The sequence below is a fragment of the Salvia splendens genome, chromosome 20 (genome assembly GCF_004379255.2).
Source record: "Salvia splendens isolate huo1 chromosome 20, SspV2, whole genome shotgun sequence".
NCBI lineage: Eukaryota > Viridiplantae > Streptophyta > Magnoliopsida > Lamiales > Lamiaceae > Salvia > Salvia splendens.
The window spans coordinates 1,790,221-1,808,856 of NC_056051.1; the positions used below are offsets into that span (position 1 = coordinate 1,790,221).

General features: G+C 38.1%; 2 protein-coding genes across 4 annotated transcripts; both read right to left on the minus strand.

Moving 5' to 3' along the window:
* Nucleotides 1-1,458: 1,458 nt before the first annotated feature.
* LOC121782398 (kinesin-like protein KIN-6) lies at nucleotides 1,459-10,575 on the minus strand. 3 transcript variants are annotated; one of them, XM_042180214.1, is made up of 21 exons: nucleotides 10,045-10,573; nucleotides 9,758-9,957; nucleotides 9,544-9,667; nucleotides 9,324-9,418; nucleotides 8,670-8,805; nucleotides 7,492-7,557; nucleotides 7,285-7,347; nucleotides 6,898-6,948; nucleotides 6,727-6,809; nucleotides 6,535-6,646; nucleotides 6,340-6,388; nucleotides 5,980-6,212; nucleotides 5,533-5,769; nucleotides 4,898-4,972; nucleotides 4,756-4,818; nucleotides 3,991-4,624; nucleotides 3,508-3,770; nucleotides 2,136-2,245; nucleotides 1,976-2,054; nucleotides 1,762-1,813; nucleotides 1,459-1,678 (listed from the first exon to the last, which is right to left on the minus strand). In XM_042180214.1, exons 1-21 carry the CDS (start codon nucleotides 10,528-10,530, stop codon nucleotides 1,599-1,601), a joined length of 3,291 nt encoding a protein of 1,096 aa, XP_042036148.1. In that variant the 5' UTR covers nucleotides 10,531-10,573; the 3' UTR covers nucleotides 1,459-1,598. The 3 variants fall into 3 exon arrangements, with proteins under 3 accessions (XP_042036148.1, XP_042036149.1, XP_042036151.1); XM_042180215.1 differs by having other exon boundaries at nucleotides 1,459-1,813; XM_042180217.1 differs by lacking the exons at nucleotides 1,459-1,678; nucleotides 1,762-1,813; nucleotides 1,976-2,054 and adding an exon at nucleotides 3,282-3,354 and having other exon boundaries at nucleotides 2,201-2,245; nucleotides 10,045-10,575.
* Nucleotides 10,576-14,844: 4,269 nt separating this feature from the next.
* On the minus strand, nucleotides 14,845-18,326 carry LOC121782558 (receptor protein kinase CLAVATA1-like). Its single transcript, XM_042180442.1, has 3 exons — nucleotides 17,375-18,326; nucleotides 15,525-17,280; nucleotides 14,845-15,426 (listed from the first exon to the last, which is right to left on the minus strand). Exons 1-3 carry the CDS (start codon nucleotides 18,182-18,184, stop codon nucleotides 15,074-15,076), a joined length of 2,919 nt encoding a protein of 972 aa, XP_042036376.1. The 5' UTR covers nucleotides 18,185-18,326; the 3' UTR covers nucleotides 14,845-15,073.
* Nucleotides 18,327-18,636: the final 310 nt, after the last annotated feature.

Sequence of the window (18,636 nt, forward strand, 5' to 3'; positions counted from 1 at the left end):
ACGTTTTTATTGGATATTGTCATTTTTATTTAATATTAAAACCATAGGATAATGTTTTTGCTTTATTGTTATAACCACTTACCAGAAAACCTGGACAAAAGAGGCTTGCATACTTGAGATTATTCAAATTAAATATCAGTAATTTGTAAAATGTTGTATATGACACCACACGTCACACTTTTATTTTATTTTAATGGTAGTATAAAAAATCAAGCAATAATAGTATAAAGTACTAACATATACCATGCCATTCATTCAAATATATATCAAAAAACCATATAAACATTATCCATGGGCACAAACATGTTCTAGAAAAATACATGAGATGAGATCAGGGCTAGCTTGCCTCCTCATCTTATCCAATTGTTTTCACTTGCCCCTCAAAAATCATTTTTATGCGTTCATATATATAAATATATACTTCTACAACACACAAAAGCACATATAATTTATTCCCGTTTCATTGAACCATATAGTCAAAATAGTTACAAAAATAAAGAAATTCAAATGTACGTGTTTGGATTAAAATTAATACTAGTATAGTAAATTTGGACAAAGAACTTTAAAAGAAGACGATATATATCCGACAGATTCATGGCCCCTTAAAGTTGGAGTTAAATGTTGACATTTACCAAATTTGATTAAAATTCAAAGAGATTTTATGTTACAAATATACCCTACATAATGAATGGAATGGTATATTAAACATCATAATATACAAAATCCTATCGCCTTGCCTCATGATTGGAAGGAGCCGCAAAAAATAGATATCTATATCACAAACTCTAGTTAAATTCTAGCAACACAAATAAGGTATGAAAATGGAATATTAAATGACAAAATTTCAAATTTTCAAATATTTTGCTAATATACAAATGATGTTTATTTTGTTATACTCAACTCTATAACATTTCAATAAATGAAGTATTTTTCTTGAACTTTTCATTCTTTTTTTTTTAATTTTAATGAAACAAAGCCATGTACATGCCACTAGAAGACATCGTTTTGAACATGAAGGAGACAATTAAGATAAATTAAACTTCATAATTTATCAGATTTAATGATTTTATCATTCCTTCAAAAAAATGACAAATGAGTTGATTTTATTAGTTGTTTCTTTTCTTACTCTAAGTTTGAAAAGATCTCAATAAAAAGGGATAAGTTTATAAGACTACTTCACATGGAGTATGTGAACACTCTTCATAGCAGATTTTATACATTTCGAATTCATCATCCACAAGCCTTTCTCAGCCACCACATCTTTTGACAATTGAAAACATCACCAAATAATATCTTGTTAATCATGTTGATATTTCTATTGATGTCTAATCTTGATAGAATCAATATCAATTTCAAACACGAAAAGGAAGAATTACAGCTCATTCGATATTGAGTCACTCTACCTGAAGATTAGCAATCAAACATCTAAAACAATAAACTAAAACAACAGAAAATCACTATCAGAATTCCTCATGCATTCTAAAACAGCATGTCAGAAAATTTGTCATAATATATGAAGCTGAGTTCTTAGAGCACAAGAACCATTATATGACAAAACAATAAAGGCAAATAAATAGATGTAAAGATGACTATTTTTTTTATGTAACAAAATGATGATCTGTAAGAAGGTGAAGAGTGACTTTTGTGGCTTCAAAGAACAGATGTTTCCAAAATATGCCTGTACATACAAGAAAAGTTAGAGAATGAGACTATATCTCACTGATCAAGTTTTCGTAAGCAAATTAAGGAGAGATAAGCTGCCTTGTGTTCTGCTCTTTTCATCCGTTGTCACTTTCTTCCCTGCCTTGGCTCCCTGAAGTGATATATCGCAGTTATATAGTTGCCATTGTCGATACAAAGAAAGAAACAAGTATCTTATGTATGCTGAATAATAATGTGCACAATATCTAAAAAGAACCATGGGCCATTGATGTGCTTTACTGTTAAGAGATGTGTACAAACAGTGTGAATTCACCTTTGGTTTGTCATTTTCATCGTTGATGTCCAACATGCTCAGATCCTTTAGCAACAGAGACGAAGCTGGTTGCAGTCTCCTGAATAAGTTGAGAAAAGTGATTGATATGAGTTATTACTATGTGAAGCGACAGGACTTCCAACAAATCAACCATCAATACCTTCTTGGTTTCTTAGTAAGCTGATTGTTGCAAGAAGCAACTTTATGAGATTTGGGCTTGTTTTGGGCATCCATTCCTTCCTTTGGCAGTATACTATCCAGTAGCTTCGGCTGCCACCATATAGTTCAAGATTACCAGTTATTTTTTTTCGAAAGCCAAAAACACTGAAAATTTCATAATTTTAGCTCTAGAAATGCATAAATACATCCTTTAACACATTCCAGAATCAAAAGTGTGTATATTAGGTTTTTTCATGCACAAAGCTCAATTTTAGAGTGTCAAAAGTAAGAATTAGAAGCAACGGACTCTAAAGTTTATCCATTTAACAGACATGCACCTCAATCACGACTTCATGAGGGCAAGCTGAAGTATAAGTATACAGAAATATGGACATCAGAGTATGCAGGCAAGCTACAGAATATAAGTATCCCACATCAGTTATATGACATAGTCTAGCTTAGTCTATTGTACTATATTTATGGGCTTTGTTGAGTAATGAATACACCTACTTTTCTCTACTATGTCTCTATACTTTTCCACATATCTCTATATTTGATTGTTCTAATTAGGCAGTAAAGCACCGGTTGGCTATTGATTTGCATGCTACATTACCACGCTGCAAGTGTACGTGCAAGTGAGAGGTGAAGAGTATATTGAGCTTACAATAAATATCTCTGAGAGCAATGGTTGCCGTGTTGCAAGTTGCGATAATGAACACAAACATTTAGCAAGGAGATTCACATAAAGGAATAGACACAATCCAGGTAACCTTTAATAATGATACTAGTGGTTACTAAATGGAGTAACCGAGTAAGATGGAACTACAGCAGATTTCTTGGGAAGGTATAGTCAAGTAGTTCAGGAATGGTGGAGATACATGCATTGACACGTCTGTTCCATTTCATTTTTTCCATTATGCTTGATGCTAGTAGTAACATAATGCATTTGTTGATGGAGAATATAAGGTTTAATCCCTTTTGCTCCCCCAATGGCCCCCTCCTAAAATAGAACCCATAAAAGTTAACTTCCTCTAGCATGAATGTGGAGTAACATTCTATAACAATACTTTAGAGTTATCCTTCATGACTGAGTAGGAACGACTAAGATGAAGCGTGGTGAAATTAATATATTGTCATTGCTATACACCTTTATTTTGACTAATGGAGCGGAAGAAAATTCTCGTAAATGTCTCCCATGGTAAGCAAAGGCTAAGCATTGTCTGTTGGAAAAGACACAAATCCAAAATATTAACCTCGTAAATTCTTGTAACTGAATAGCATTTTCCAAAGACAGGCATATATAATAAAATAGATTGTGAAGAAAGAAGAATGCAATTTTGATAACTTTCGAAGACTTGAAGCATCAAACTTACTGTATCCTCTTTTTCCTTCACATGATAACACTTGCCACCGTTTTGAGGAGATCTCGATGACTTAAGGTCAGCATGCAAATTCTCTGAATGCAAATTCTCTGACGTGGAAACATTTTGTTCTTCAACCAATGATGTGTCATTATCTGCAAAATTAGCATGATTATCTGTGTCACCAATCTGGCAAGATTCAGAAGACTTCAGGTCAGCATGTGAATGGGCTGCCATGGGAAGATTTTGTTGCACAACCAATGATGTCCCGTTATCTGCAAAATTGGCATCACTGAGAAGGGTGCAGAATATGAAAGGAATAAGCTAGAAGCTTCCAAAGATATTTTCCAAGTAATCAAACATAAGAGATGAAAGGGAAATTTAGTGTTTCGCAATCAAAGAGATTAAGAATCAGGTCCGGATCAAGGAAGAAAGTATTACTCCATATCTAGCATGCGTAAGAAAGAAATTGTATAACACCTGAACTTGTCATACCATTTTGCAACTGAGTTAGCTCTTCTTCTGTTTTTGCATCTTTCATATCCTCATGATCATGGGAGTTTCTATTGCTTTCATTTTCAAGATAATCCACAAGGCAAGATCCATTCAGTGCAGATTCACTCTCTAATTCCAAGCTCTTTACACCTCCCACAATATTCAAAGCATCTTGTTCAGACTTGTGACTGGTATAGCTGGACCCACTTGTCGACTGAGTAGCTGCTTCCATACAATTTTGCAACTGAGTTGGCTCCTGTTTTGCTTTTGCATCTTTTAGATCTCCAAGGTCATAGGAGTTTCCATTGCTTTCATATTCAAAAACATTCACAAGACAAGATCCGTCCAGCGCACGGTCACTCTCTGATTCCAAATTCTTCACATCTGCCACAATATTTAAGGCATCTTGTTCAAACTTCTGATTAATGCAGACAGACCCAAATGTCGACTGAATGGCTGTGCAAGGGATATCCATTGTGCCCATATCCTCACAGCAAACCAATTCTGGGGAGCTGTTAGTACTAGGTAGAAGTAGAAGTGCCTTATTTGTGAAGCATGTATCTGGTGTGGTTGTATCTCTCGAGCCCTTTTTATTTTCAGTGTCAACACTACATTCTTTGAGATCTTCAAGTTGCTGATAAATATGCAATTGCAGATAAGTGTGACACATTATAAACAATATGAACTAGAATGTTGTAGGAAAATCTTGCCCAAGAAAGTTCAACGGGAAAAACAAATGATTGAGAACTTGCTTAAAATGTGTACCTGTGGGTGTTGCTCATTGCTTTCATCTGAACAAGAAGCAAAACTTCCAACCAAATCTCTAGCCTGATCATTAATAAACTAGTTTCAATATCTAATAAAGAGAAATATAAGGTGGTATTAAATAGAAATGTTAATAGCTTACTGAGGGATTGGTTGTATTCTCATTTTCAGTCTTTTCCAAACCTCTCATGGAAGGAGATAAAATGTCTGACTTCACCTGCAAGAAATTTAAGAATGAACAAGAAGATAATATGTGAAATAGAAAAGGATATCTCTTATCAAGAAATTTCAAACGAGTTTAACGGGTACATTCGACAAGGCATATTCGAGCACGTTCAAAGACTAATAGTATCTGCATTGCAGATTCTGCAATAAAGATGTATTCAAGTAATATTTCACATCAAGGGTTGAGGCAAAAGATTGAACCAACTACAAAGCAATTTAGATCACAAAATTTAAAAGTTCACATAGTTATTTGGATATAGGATAATAAATTAGTTTGGTGGAGAGTGAAGCATTAGGTAAAAAAAAATGCTTCCAAATGACTTGGATATGCATGCTTTTTCTAAGAATTGGAAACAAACCATACAATCATTAATTAAGAATAGAATACAGCCCAAATCCCCAATCTCAAAGGCAGAAAAGAACACGACGTCAAGTATAACCTAGTTATTTACAGTAATCTGTTCCCGAGTCTTTTGAAATCTTTCACGTGAACTTTAAAAAAAGGAAGAGATACAAATATAAAAACAAGGTAGGTATGAGATCTTGCAGTACCTCCGGAGTTTTAGCCATTTGATAGTTTGAAAGATCAAAATCAGATCCATGTGTTGACACTTGCAAGACATTAGTTGAAGGTTTACGACAAATACATCGAGTCTTCAACTCCTTTACTTCATTTTCCAGGTCCAAGATCCTCGTCTTTTCATTGGTAAGTTCATTCTTGAGGTCCAGACTTCTTGCCTTTTCATTGGCTAAGCTGTCCCTGAGATGACCGTTTTCTATTTCCACTGCCTGTTGAGAAATATTGTAAAAAATTAATGAATTACATTGCATCTGGAAAGGTAAGTATTGGATGAAGAATAATCCAAACATAAGAATATTAGTAATTCATTTACAAAATTATTTCTCTTTCAAGGATTTAACTACCTCAAAGAATAATCCAAACATAAGAATATCAATTCGCTTCCAAAATAACTTCTCTTTCAAGGATATAACTATTACCTCAAGTTTTTCCTTGTACTGTTTCAGAACATTCCACAATGCTTTTGAAAATCCTTGCATGATTCTGTACTCCCTGTCCTTTTTTACCTTAAGATTGTTGACATTTCCCTTTAACATATTTTCATGAATCCCCAATCCAGAAATACCATTGGATAGAGCAAGAACATTTATGTTCTCATCGTTGTCTTGAATGCCTTGATCAACAGAACCCTCAATTGCTTTAACAGGAATCTCTGTCCACAAGACAATACCATATAAGGATTTAACATAAAACGAGACGTAATAAAAGGGTTAGTATAATAAGTTGCAGTGGGATTTAAATTTAGGCTACATTGGACAAAGCTAAAATACTAATACAACCTTTGAGCAAATTTTCTGGGAAACATCTGTCAGTTTTTCCTTCAGTAATCTGAAAGATAACAATAAGTCAACTACATAGACATGATAAACTTGAAATAGAGGAAGACATTTGCTGGAATGTTTGAGTTAATCAAATAACAGCTGTAATATAAACTTATAGTAAAAGACAATTGGCTTCTTGTGAATGCTATATACCAAAGAATTTTCATTGCTGCCAAACTTCATTTTCTTTAGTTGCCCTGCTTGAGGCAATGCTTGGTTGAGCCTCTTGTTGGTCAAATTTACAGTCTCCTCCACAGTTTTAAACCTACATTAGTTCCAATAAACAATAACTATTTCAAGGAAAGTCCAAGATCCTATAAAGTAATGATACATGAAGATGCTTACTTTATTTTTGAAAATGGTGAAGCCTGCCTCAACAGGAATGATGTATCAAGATAGTCTTCTACTCCAGGTTTGACGGTTAAAATCTGCAGGACATCATATTTAAGATAAACAGCACTAACAATAAATGTTGCAAAAATGAAACAGCAAGCCCACAAAAACAGGATAACTTACCAACGTCATCCTCTTTTTGCCTTCTAAATAGTCTCGCAAATATCTGGTTAGCTGATCAAAGTAAAACAATGTACATGCTCTTAAATATGATGGTTCCAAATAAAACTGTCACTAAATTACTCCCTCCGTTCCATAGTAACAGAGTCATTTTGTCATTTTGGTACGTTCCATAGTAATAGAGTCATTTCCCTTTTTAGTAAAAGTCAACACATTTCTCCACACCTACTTTACTCTCTCTTACTTTATTCTCTCTTCATCTCTCTACCTTTTTCATTTTTCACTTTATTCTCCCTTTACTTAACTCACCTAAAACAATTTTCTTAATCTCCGTGTAGAAAAGAAACGCCTCTATTACTATGGAACGGAGGGAGTAGTAGCTAAGAGTACCAAGGAATTTTTGTAATGCTTCTGCAGTGTTTTATTACGGTTCTTCTGGTGCTCCAACAGTGACTGCAAATAAAATATAAAATTTAATGAATAGAGGATGAGATGCTTAACAGCTGAAAAAGTGTGAATCCAATGTGTGAGAATAGGGGCTAAGGGATAGTATAACAAAACAATAAGATATACTAGGGATGCAAATTTATTTCATACCCTCAAGCATTGTCCGAACACCATTGATGTATTGTTGATGAAATTACTTTCGAGCAATCTAGCCCCCTGAGAAACAATATGGGAACCATACCATTAGCAAAAAATCAGTTTGAGTTGTACACAGCATTGGAAGATACCGTCATGATACAGCTAGAGTAGTATATAGCTCGGTGTGCAATTTAATGATTTGGGTGCTATTGATAAGACCTGAGTTTCTTTGCATAATTATTTCAAAATGCCTATCGTTATTCTAGCCCAAAGCTTTCAGAAAACTACTACTCCTCAGTGGAATTTTATAAATCATGCATAAAAGAAGGATAAATGAGTTTAATTGTATCATATTTAGTGAGAGATAATAAAAATATAGTAGAGCAGGAGGATATTATCAAACTGTGCAATTTATCCAAAAAAATAAATTAAATCATAGTGAGTCTGATGAACTTTTGAAAATAAGAAAATACCATCTTATTATTTAACATCACACTCCAAGTTATCCACATAATTCAATGGTAGATAGCTAATTTCCACTTACGGTGTAAGCAAGACAAGCCTGATCTACTCAGGATTGACTCGAGATAATTGAAATATACTCGAAGTTAGTCGAGTCAAATCAAGCTCTGCAAATAGTTGTGGTGCTCTTCGAAATCTAACTCAACGATAACAGGCTCAAAGGCTCGCAAGCCTAATCATGCTTAAACTTATTTCACAAGTTCAATCCATGATTTTTTTGCTGAGTATTGTTAATTGAATATTTATTGGCAACTATTATCCCAGAACACCAGTGATGAGGTCTTAATTAGGTTATTTGTTCTGGTAGTACTCAACTCTGCCATGTAAGATGAATCTTATTTAGGTTGTGATATTTTTGTTATGAACGAATAAAAATTATTTAGGTTTGATCAATTTAATTGTAACTTGCTTTGTATTTTGGCTTGATTTTGAATACAACATGCTTTAGCACAATGTGTAAATTATCAAGTTGAGCTGAAGCTTAACGAGTTTGCCATCAAGTCAAACTCGAGCTTGAAAAACTGGGCTTGCAAGTTGAGCACTTGAGCTTGAATTCAAGCATTAAATTTTTTAACGAGCTCTTAAGCTTGAAACTATCAGACACACTCACAGCCTAGTTGTTTACAGTGATACAACATTTGCATGAAATTTATCAATTAAACTAATACCTGATTTCCCGTCTTCTTTTCCCTCTCTGCTCCAGCAAGATCTACAATTGTCAATGTTGTGTTGTTCGCATTGCCATCAACTTCTTCACCACCTTGCTTGGAACCCCACCGTATGTTAATGATGCATTGTGAACGGCTACAAAAATTACAGCACCATTCAAACCAAAGAGAAGCATCATTAGCACAACTACTTAAGTATAAGTTGGAACAGACAATGAAAAAAGACATAAGAAACTAACAGAAGTGAAATACAGAAGAATACAACACACAGCCAATATACCAAGATTCAACTAAGTGGGAATAGTTGTTATCCAGTTCAGTTCACATTTACGATTTACCACTAATAAATTGAACTTGATCTTATCATTAACTTATCTTTGAATTGCTCGATAAAAATAGAAAAGATATTAAGACTAATCATGTTATTCCTCCTGACTAATCCTACTTTGCCACAAAGCAAATTGAGGGGAACAAGAAGTTAAGTTTTCACATTCAATCAGTCATGCAAATTGCAAACTAATCATATTAAGAGTAACTTATTTGATTTGTCACTTTAACCCCACTTAAATATTTGATATGCCTAAGCAATTTTAAGACTAAAGACAGTTTTGCCTTAAAAAGTAATAAGAAGAAAGTTACGTGTGAAATACAGACCTTGACTGACTATTTGAATTTGTTGTAGCAGTTGCTCGTTTCAGCATTCCATGTGCAATCAGAGACTCAGCTTGCTGAGCATCATTAACAACAGCCTATACAATACAAGCCAACCCAAAATGATCACATGATTGTCAATTTCTTGGCTTTTCATTTCAAGACAAGATGAACAAAAGCAACTACTCAATAAAAGTGAGAAACAATTCTCTACAGAAGTAACCTCTCGAAGTCCTTTGAGAACTGAATGTTGCAAGCTGACATCACCGCCATCATGTAGCAAATCAATCATTTTTTCACCCTTTCCTCTCTCCGAAGATATCTCAAACATTGAGAGATAGACGACCCTGCGCACATAATAAGTCAGAAATTAATGAGCAATAACTGGTGTTTTTTATTCTCCCCAACATTTATAAGAAACTGAAATAAAAGTCCACCTAGATGATTGAGCTGCGCTGCTCTCATCTTGACTGAAAATGCGACGAAGGGCAAGTGGTACCATACCAGGTTCTCGGGCACTCCCGAAAACAGTGTGAGTTTTCCCCGAACCACTAGGTCCCAAGGCGGCGAGCATCCCACTTTTCCCCTTAGAAAAATCGTCAACTAGAGGCTTCACCATTTCCTCATAAACATCATTCTAACAAACCACAAAAAGGAGATCAATTCAGCTATCATTAATTTAAACACGAAAACAATATGTATAAAACCTAAGTAATTTATGAACCTGAGATGATTCAGCAGGAAACACTCGCGAAAACCCTTCATACACTTCCGATTTGATCCTCTTCATCTCTTGCAACGGCTGCGGAGTCGAGACTGTGACAGTGCGCAGATCGTCGTTCGGTTGTAAGCAGATTTCAGTGACTTTCTTCGTCTTCGGCCTTGAATTGATCTTAGGATTTTTCGGCCAAGCGTTTTTTGATTCTGCGATAGTTCTGCTGGTTTTCTGAATAACGGGGGGGCGAATTCGTAAGAATACCTTGAGGTTTTCGGGGATGGTTGGGGTTGAAGAATCATCGGGTTTGATATGTTGGGCATTGTTAGGGTTGTGGTTTGCGGCATCAGTGGCGAAAATGTCACGCAAAAGAGAGGGTGAGGAGAGCGGTTCACGGAAGGGGATGGCGGAAGAGGGGGTTGGGCGTGCTCTCCGAGGTGGATTGCGGCGGACGGTGACGGTGGCGGGACACGGCGAAAGCAGTGGAGATTTCATCTCTACTTTTGTCAGCCGTTAGCTATCTGGATTTGAATAAATTGGGGGGAGGGGCTAATTCAAATATCAAATCAAATAGCCATTACAAATTTTTTTATCATACTACAAATTCTTGATCAGGAAAAAATCATTTGGTCGTTTAAGAAATGATTTTTTACTATTGAAAATAATTAGTGGCAAATAATATATTAATATTGTGTATGGTTAGTGGGTAACCATTCAAATGATTGTTTTTATTGTGTTGGGGGCATCCGTAATGGGGCGGACGATAGGCCGCTCGATGTCTCGGGCGCGCCATCGTCCGCCACTGTGGGTATGCGGACGATGCCCGATGCATCGTCCGCCCACTGTGGGCGACGCGGACGATGTAACGCGTTTTAGTTTTTTTTTCAAATTTTTATCTATTTAAACCTCGTTTCTCATTCCATTTTTCATACGAACATTTCTCTCATCTCTCACTTTCCATACGAATATTTCGATCATCTCTCACAAACAAAAATAAACCACGACGACGACTGGAGTACCTCAGATGGCGTTGGTAGAACCTTGACTCGAGCCTTATTCGGTGCCGTTAATGACGCAAGGGCGGACTGCTTAGCCGAAATGCAACGCGAGGAGGATTACCGACGGGCTTCAATGAGGTTCTATCTAGATAGACCTCAATGCGCAACCAACAAGATCATGCTCAGCTCATGAACGACATGATTGAAGAAGTTTGGGACCGTAATCGCCGTCGTTGAGAGTGCGTATTTTTTTTATTCGTATTGTAATGTATTAATTTTAAATGAAATGAAAGTTTTTTCCAATTTTTGTAGTTATTTAAATATTCAAATAAAGAAAATGCTTAGGGCGGCCTTAAGAGCGGCTTATAGGGCGCCCCACTGCAGGTGGAAGGGTGAGAGAATAAAATGATGATGTGGCGGTGCATAGGGCGTCCTATAGGGCGCCCCATTACTAATGCCCTTAATGGACGTTTGCTAAAAAAGTTAGAAAAACTCATTTTTCATAAATAACAAAAGAATTTTGAATATTATGAATGGCAACTTTTACAAAAATTTTTTATAAAAAAATAACATATTCAATTCTCTATCATTTAAAGCATCTACAATTCTTAGGGCTGACAATTTTTTACACGACACGAACATGCACGAAAATAATGGGTATGGGTAAAGTTTATTGGGTTCGTGTCCTTATCGTGTCGACACGATGACAACACGAAAATTTCGTGTCATGTTCGTGTTACACGTTAAGAAATAATATTAATATATTATAATATTATTATTTTTTATTTATTTTAAAATTTAAATTAGGTTCGTGGTCGTGTCGTGTCGTGTTTGTGGAATGATCGATTTTTTCTATGTTGTTTGCTGGATTTTAAATCAGATTGTGTACTTAGATTTAAAGGTTCTTATCGTATTATCAGGTCGTATTATTATAGTGTCGTTATTGTGTCGTGTCATATATGTGTTGTTATCATGTCGTGTTTACTCGAAGTGGTTCGTGTCGTGTTCGTGTCTGAGAGTAGCGGGTCGTGTTCGTGTTTGGAGTTTTCTTAACGGATCGTGTTCGTGTCGTGTCATTATCGTGTCGACACGATAACAACACAACACGCACGATTTGCCCCCCTAAACAATTCTAGCATCTCCCCAAGTCAAGGCTCTTATTCATTATTTTCCTTCTAAAATTAAAAAATGAGACAATTTATAACACGAAAGTACTTATAACAAAATAAAATTATAATAAATCCTAAAATTATAAAAATTACTAATCCTAAAAATTAGAATATTAAAATGACTAAAAATGGAAAAATTACTAAGTCTTAAAATTTTAAAACAAATACTAAGAAAAATCTACTAAGCAGATTTATTTAGCGAGTACTTTCACCATCAGTTCGTGAATCCGGAGCTACTCCGCATGCATATCCAGCGTAGCCTTGGCAAGCAAATGTTCCATAAGTTACTTACATGCTCACATTCTGCCAAAGCTGAAGAAACCCCATCAAGAAGAGTTCGTCTTTCATTTACTCTTCGTCGCTCTACTCCCCATCGGAAGGCTGGGCGACGACCCGAAGTTATTGGGCTCTTCCTCCTCCTGGTTGGGGTCGATGGAAGCAGCTCCACCGCTCGAAGAGTAGTCACCACTGGCCGAAGTTTTTGTTCTCTTCGGCACACCACTTCCAGCTCCAGCCTCCGACCACCGCTATAATTAGGGCTCCTCTCTTCTAAGTACTTGAATGTCTTCTTCCCCCCCGGAAAAGAAGACATCACTTACCTCTCGGGCGTTGGAGTAAAGAGTCACGCCACTTCTGCACCTCCTTCCCAACCCGACCCCAGTGCTTCTGTAGCAATTTGTACCCACGCTTTGGAGTGCCTCTCGATCGGTCTCAGACTTCTTAGTAAATCGGTCTCAGAATATTTTGAACTTCTGATTGTTTCCGGCGATCAGACTCTCGGAAACATCGATGAAGCTCCTCGCCAGGGGAATAATCTTTAGCCCCGCCGCAGCCCCCCTTCCACGACATATTTTCATCTCCATTTGACTGATTTAGTAGTCATCCCCCTCCGGCTCGAAAGGACTGTAGTTGGCCCTTGCCAACGGATGAGGGGAGACAGTATATGGGGTGTCAGTTTCCCACTCCAGCTTGTACCCAGTTCCTATGGGCATTGAACTCGCTCATCTCTTGGCGGGAGTGTTGATAGGAAGACAAGTTCAGGAATAAGGAAAAAGTAGAGATGGAGGTATATTTATAGGATATTTTGTGGGGGGAAAGTTGCAGTGCCCCTCCCTCGGCCTCACCCCTCCCATGCACCTCCAATAGGGGAGCCACACGCCAAATCTCACGGCAATATCTCAGCTCCTTTCCAACTCCCCATTGCACATGCTCTTAGATTATAGAGGAAGGGACCATAACATGATTGTTTCGATATAAATACCTATATAGGGGTGTGTTATATTGTTAACTATTTCCTAAATTACTAATTACAACTAAATAATAGACGTTGGATTATAAAATAAATGTACAAGATCATTCATTCAATAGTATTAAAACAATACAATACACATAAAATACCAATCAGGAGTATTAATGTCAATTGAACAAAAGTTAGTTATAACTAACTCAATTTAAATTATTTTTTACATAATTTATATCAAATTAAAGATAATTTTATAAGGATTCTAACGAGATCTCACTTGTCTATGTTCTGATGTCAAAATTTGAATTTTTTTTAGAATTTTCGTATTTTTGAAGAAACAGCTTAATGTCAATGTAGCTATCATGATATAAAAAAAATGTAGCTATCATGATATGCCAATATAATACATACACAATGTCAATGCTAAATTGTGTGGACATATTCAATGAGTCATATTGATATGTTTAATACACTATATTGACATTTTGATCTAAAACCCTAATTTTGATAGTTTTATTATCTTTTTAAACTTAAATAATAATAAAATGAAATTACACATGTCAATTTATAGACCACTATATTTCTACAAATCTTATGATTTTAAATTAGTTGTTGTTAGCAATTAAAAATTGAGTTAACAATTGATTACTCCCCTACCCATATATAAGTAATTATTTAGATATTATGTGCATCAGGGATGTGATCAATTGCCAACTCATCCCTTAATTGCTAACTACAACTAATTTAAGACCATATGATTTTAGAGATTTAATGGTCTTTAAATTGCCATGTGTAATTTCATTTTTTATTTTTTAATATTAAAAAGATAATAACAACTATCAATTTAGAGTTTAAGAACACAACTATCAATATAGGGTTTAAATATATCAACACAAAGCCATGACAATGTCAATACAATTTCATATTGACATTGTAAAAGCATTGTATTGACATATTATGTAATGTTTGTTGATATAAAGCTATTCACATAAATTATAAATATTTACGAAAATTTTATCAATTTTTGACACTGAAACATACGCATGTTGGATCTCGTTGGAATTCTTATAAAATTATCTTTAATTTGATATATGTTGTGCGGAAAATAATTTAAATTGAAATAGTTATATGCATTTAAAGTTTTGAGATATTTTTCAAAGTTAGTTATAAATAATTTGTTGTAAATTGACATTAATATCTTAATTGATATTTTTTATGCATGATATTGATACTTGATGCTAAATGATCTTGGCCTTTAATTTGAAAATATAATGGCTATCATTTAGTTGTAATTAGCAAATTAAAGATGAGTTAGCAATATAACTTATGCCCCATGTGCATCAATTATTGAGAATAGCATTGGATTGTTGAAGTTGCTAGACATTATAGAACAAAAAGAAAAGCAAATTTTTGATGGAGCTTCAATTCAACAAGTAAATTAAATCTACCTACTAGTACACTGACATAGTTAAAACTAAAAACTATACAAAATATCTTGCACACTCTCACAATTCATGAAACCAGTCCAGCAGTAATGAAATCTTATTAACACATACCAGATAGCATTAGAGCTATATATAAGCAGCTGCAACCAAGCTTATTTCCTGAACAATACAAGGCCGGAGGGATCAGAGAGTGATAAGTTTAGGGGCAGCCTCCGGTGGATTGGTGAGCATTTGCACGACTTGGCGCATCGTAGGCCGATCGGAGCTCTCGTCCTCAACACACATCATCGCAATCTTGAACAAGTTGACCACCCCAATCAGAGGGTACCCGGTGAGCCTCGTGTCCACCACCGCCAGAACCACCGCTGCATCAGACGGCTGTGACAGCTCCGCTCTCGTCTGAAACACCCATCGCACGATGTCCACACCTTCCCCAAACTCCCCCACCGGCCTCCGCCCCGTTATCAGCTCCAGCAGCACTACCCCAAAGCTGTACACGTCGCTCTTCTGGTCCACTTTCAATGTGTAGGCATACTCTGTTTATACACACAAATAGATCATGATTTGATGATGTAGATTGTCTACATAATTTTCAAATTGGAAACTATAACTATTATGAAATGAATGAATTTACCAGGGGCAATGTAGCCATAGGAGCCAGCAACAGAGGACATGCACTCGGATGCACCAGGATCATGCAAGAACTTAGCCAAACCAAAATCAGCAACATGAGCCTCGTAATCAGAATCGAGCAAAATGTTGTTCGACTTCACATCCCGATGAATGATCGAAGGCGAGCAATCATGGTGCAGGTAGCACAGCCCCTTGGCCGCCTCCACCGCGATCCGGTACCTCGACTCCCACTGCAGATGAGCCCCTTTCGAGCCATGAAGCAGCTCCCCCAAGCTCCCGTGCGACATGTACTCATACAACAAGAAGTTACTATCCTTGTTCGACACGTATCCCAGGAGGCGGACGATATTCCTGTGCCTGATCCCTCCCAGCGTCTCTATCTCCGCCTTGAATCCGTGATCATTGCAGCTGTTGGCGCGGCCACTCAGGCGCTTAATGGCCACGTCGATCCCATTAGGCATCGATCCTCTGTAGACGACTCCAGCTCCGCCTCTGCCAATGATGTTCTCCTCTTTCAGGCACTCCAGCACGTCCTCGGCTCTCAGCTCCAGCCTCTGGAACGTGGTGAGCTTCGGCTTCTCCAGACGACGCTGCCTCAGCATGAACAGGGCAGCCGACGCCACGAACAGAGCAGTCACCAGCACTACGATCACGATGGCCGTGCTCGATGGATGCTTCTTTTGGGAGGAGGATTGCGTTGGGGTCGAAGCCGAGGCGCAGCGGGTGCTGCGAGGCGGGCATAGATTCGGATTGCCGGCGAAGAAACGGTCGTCGAGGTCGCTCAAGAGTCCGGTGGTCGGGCGTTGGCCGGAGAAGTCGTTGAAGGAAAGGTCTAGAACGGTTAAGTGTTTCACCAGTCCGATTTCACCCGGAATGGGACCCTGCAGCCGATTTCGAGATAAATTGAGGAGATTCAGATTCTGGAGCCAGGAAACACTCTCCGGAATTTCGCCGCGCAGATCGTTGAGGCTGAAATCAATGAATGTTAGATCGGAGCATTCAGCGACGGACGGGGAGATCTCGCCGGTTAAGGCGTTGGAGCTCAAGTTCAGCTTCGCGAGTTTCTTTAGTTTGAAAATTTCCACCGGGATTTCACCGTAGAGTTTGTTCATATCGAGAGATAAGGTCACGAGATTCGTCAATTTACCGATTGCCGGAGGAATTTCCCCGTTGATCCAGTTGTTGGAGAGCGTGAGGCTACTCAATTTATCGGCGAGAATCTCCTCCGGAAGCTCGCCGGTGAAGAAATTGTCGTTCAGCTCGAGCATATCGAGCAACGGAAGCCGGAAAAATCCCGCCGGAATCGTACCGTTGAGGAAGTTCTTCCGCATGCGTATCTTCGTTAGTGATTTGCATTGCCCTAACTCCTGAGGCAGAGCACCGTAGAAATAGTTCTCCATTAATATCATCATCTGTAACCGTCCGCCTTTGCACAAGTCTTTGGGAATCGGCCCCGTGAGATGATTCTTCGTGACGTCGAGCAGCTTGAGCCTGCCGTTCCGGCCGAGATTCTCCGGCAATCCGAGCGTGAAATTGTTGTTCCAAATCTGTAAAACCTCAAGATTGGGGAGATCGCCGATGAAGGCCGGGAGAGGCCCCTCGAATCTGTTCTGAAACAAGCTGATCAGCGTCAAGTTTCTCAGCTCTGCGAAGCTCTCGGGGATTCTGCCGTAGAGATTGTTGATGGAAAGATCCAGCGACATCAGGCTCGTCATCGCCGACAGCTCCACCGGAATTTGACCGGTGAGATTGTTGATCTATCATACAACATAGATATATACATACATATATAAAACAATATCATGATTCAATTAAGAAGAATTACAATGCTAAGTATTTAATGTTTGGTACCTGAAGGAACAGAGAGTGCAAATGCTTGAGATTCCCGAGACTCGCCGGAATCACACCGGTGAGATTGCAGGAGGCTAGGTCGAGCAGCTTGAGAGTGGATGTTGAGCCGAACTCCGGCGGAATTCCGCCTTCGTACGCGTTGAAATAACCTAGATACAGCTCTTCGAGATTGGGGATTTTAGCCAATCCCGGTGGAATTCTCCCGCTCAAACTGTTTCCCTGCAATGCCAAATGCGTGAGGCTCACGAAATCGGAGTACATCTCCGGTATATCGCCGTAGAAGTAGTTCCCAGCAAGCGACAAAACTCTCAAATTCTTCAAATTCACAAACTCCGGCGGCAGATTCCCCGTGAAATTGTTGTTGTAGACGTCGAAAACCTCGAGGTCCGCGAAGCTGAGCACCATCTCCGCCGGGAACGTGCCGTTGAACCAGTTCCAGCTGAGGTTGACGTACTTTAACGAGGAGAGATTCGACATCTCAGGCGGCAGGGGACCGGAGAGGTTGACAGCGGCGAGGGTGAGGTTGACGAGGCCGTCCAGCAGCCCTATCTCCGGCGGCAGAGTGCCTAGGAGCGGGACGCCGGTGACGTTGAGTGAGATCACGCGGGAGCCCTCGCACGTGACGCGGGAGAAGGTGCAGTGCGCGGAAGGGGAAGGAGACGGCGGCGCAGCCCAGTCATGGAGGGCGGAGGAGGCGGCGGAGGGGCCGAGGAGGGATGATTTGAGCTTCAGAAGCGTGTGGAGGTCTGATTGTTGTGCATGGATGAAAATCGATGAGAAATTGATGAAGATTAGGAAAACCAGAAACATTTTTCAGGTTCTAGCGTGGTAGAGATAGTTGGATGGATACGAAATGGAATGAAATGCAATTGGGAGTAATAATTTATACTCTATTCTTGTTTATAGATTTTGTTATAATGAATGATGATGGAAATGGAATTGTGGCATTTTGGTTAAGAGGTGGCGCATTTGGAACTGTTTACTCAGATTCTTCTTCTTCTAGATATGTCAACTGTTGTTGTTGTTACTATTAACTACTTGACGCTGTTGAGGGCATCTCCAATCATACTGTATATCCCATTTTTGCAATTAAAATAGGCTACAACCATACTCCAAAATCTATCACAAATTGTACTTTTTTTTACGTTTTTGAACAAGAATACCCCATCTTTGGTGTAAAACTGTAGCAAACGCAAATTGCTTTTTGAATTTCAAAAAATTACAATTAAATTCATCTTGCTTTGTGTATTTTCGGATTGAGC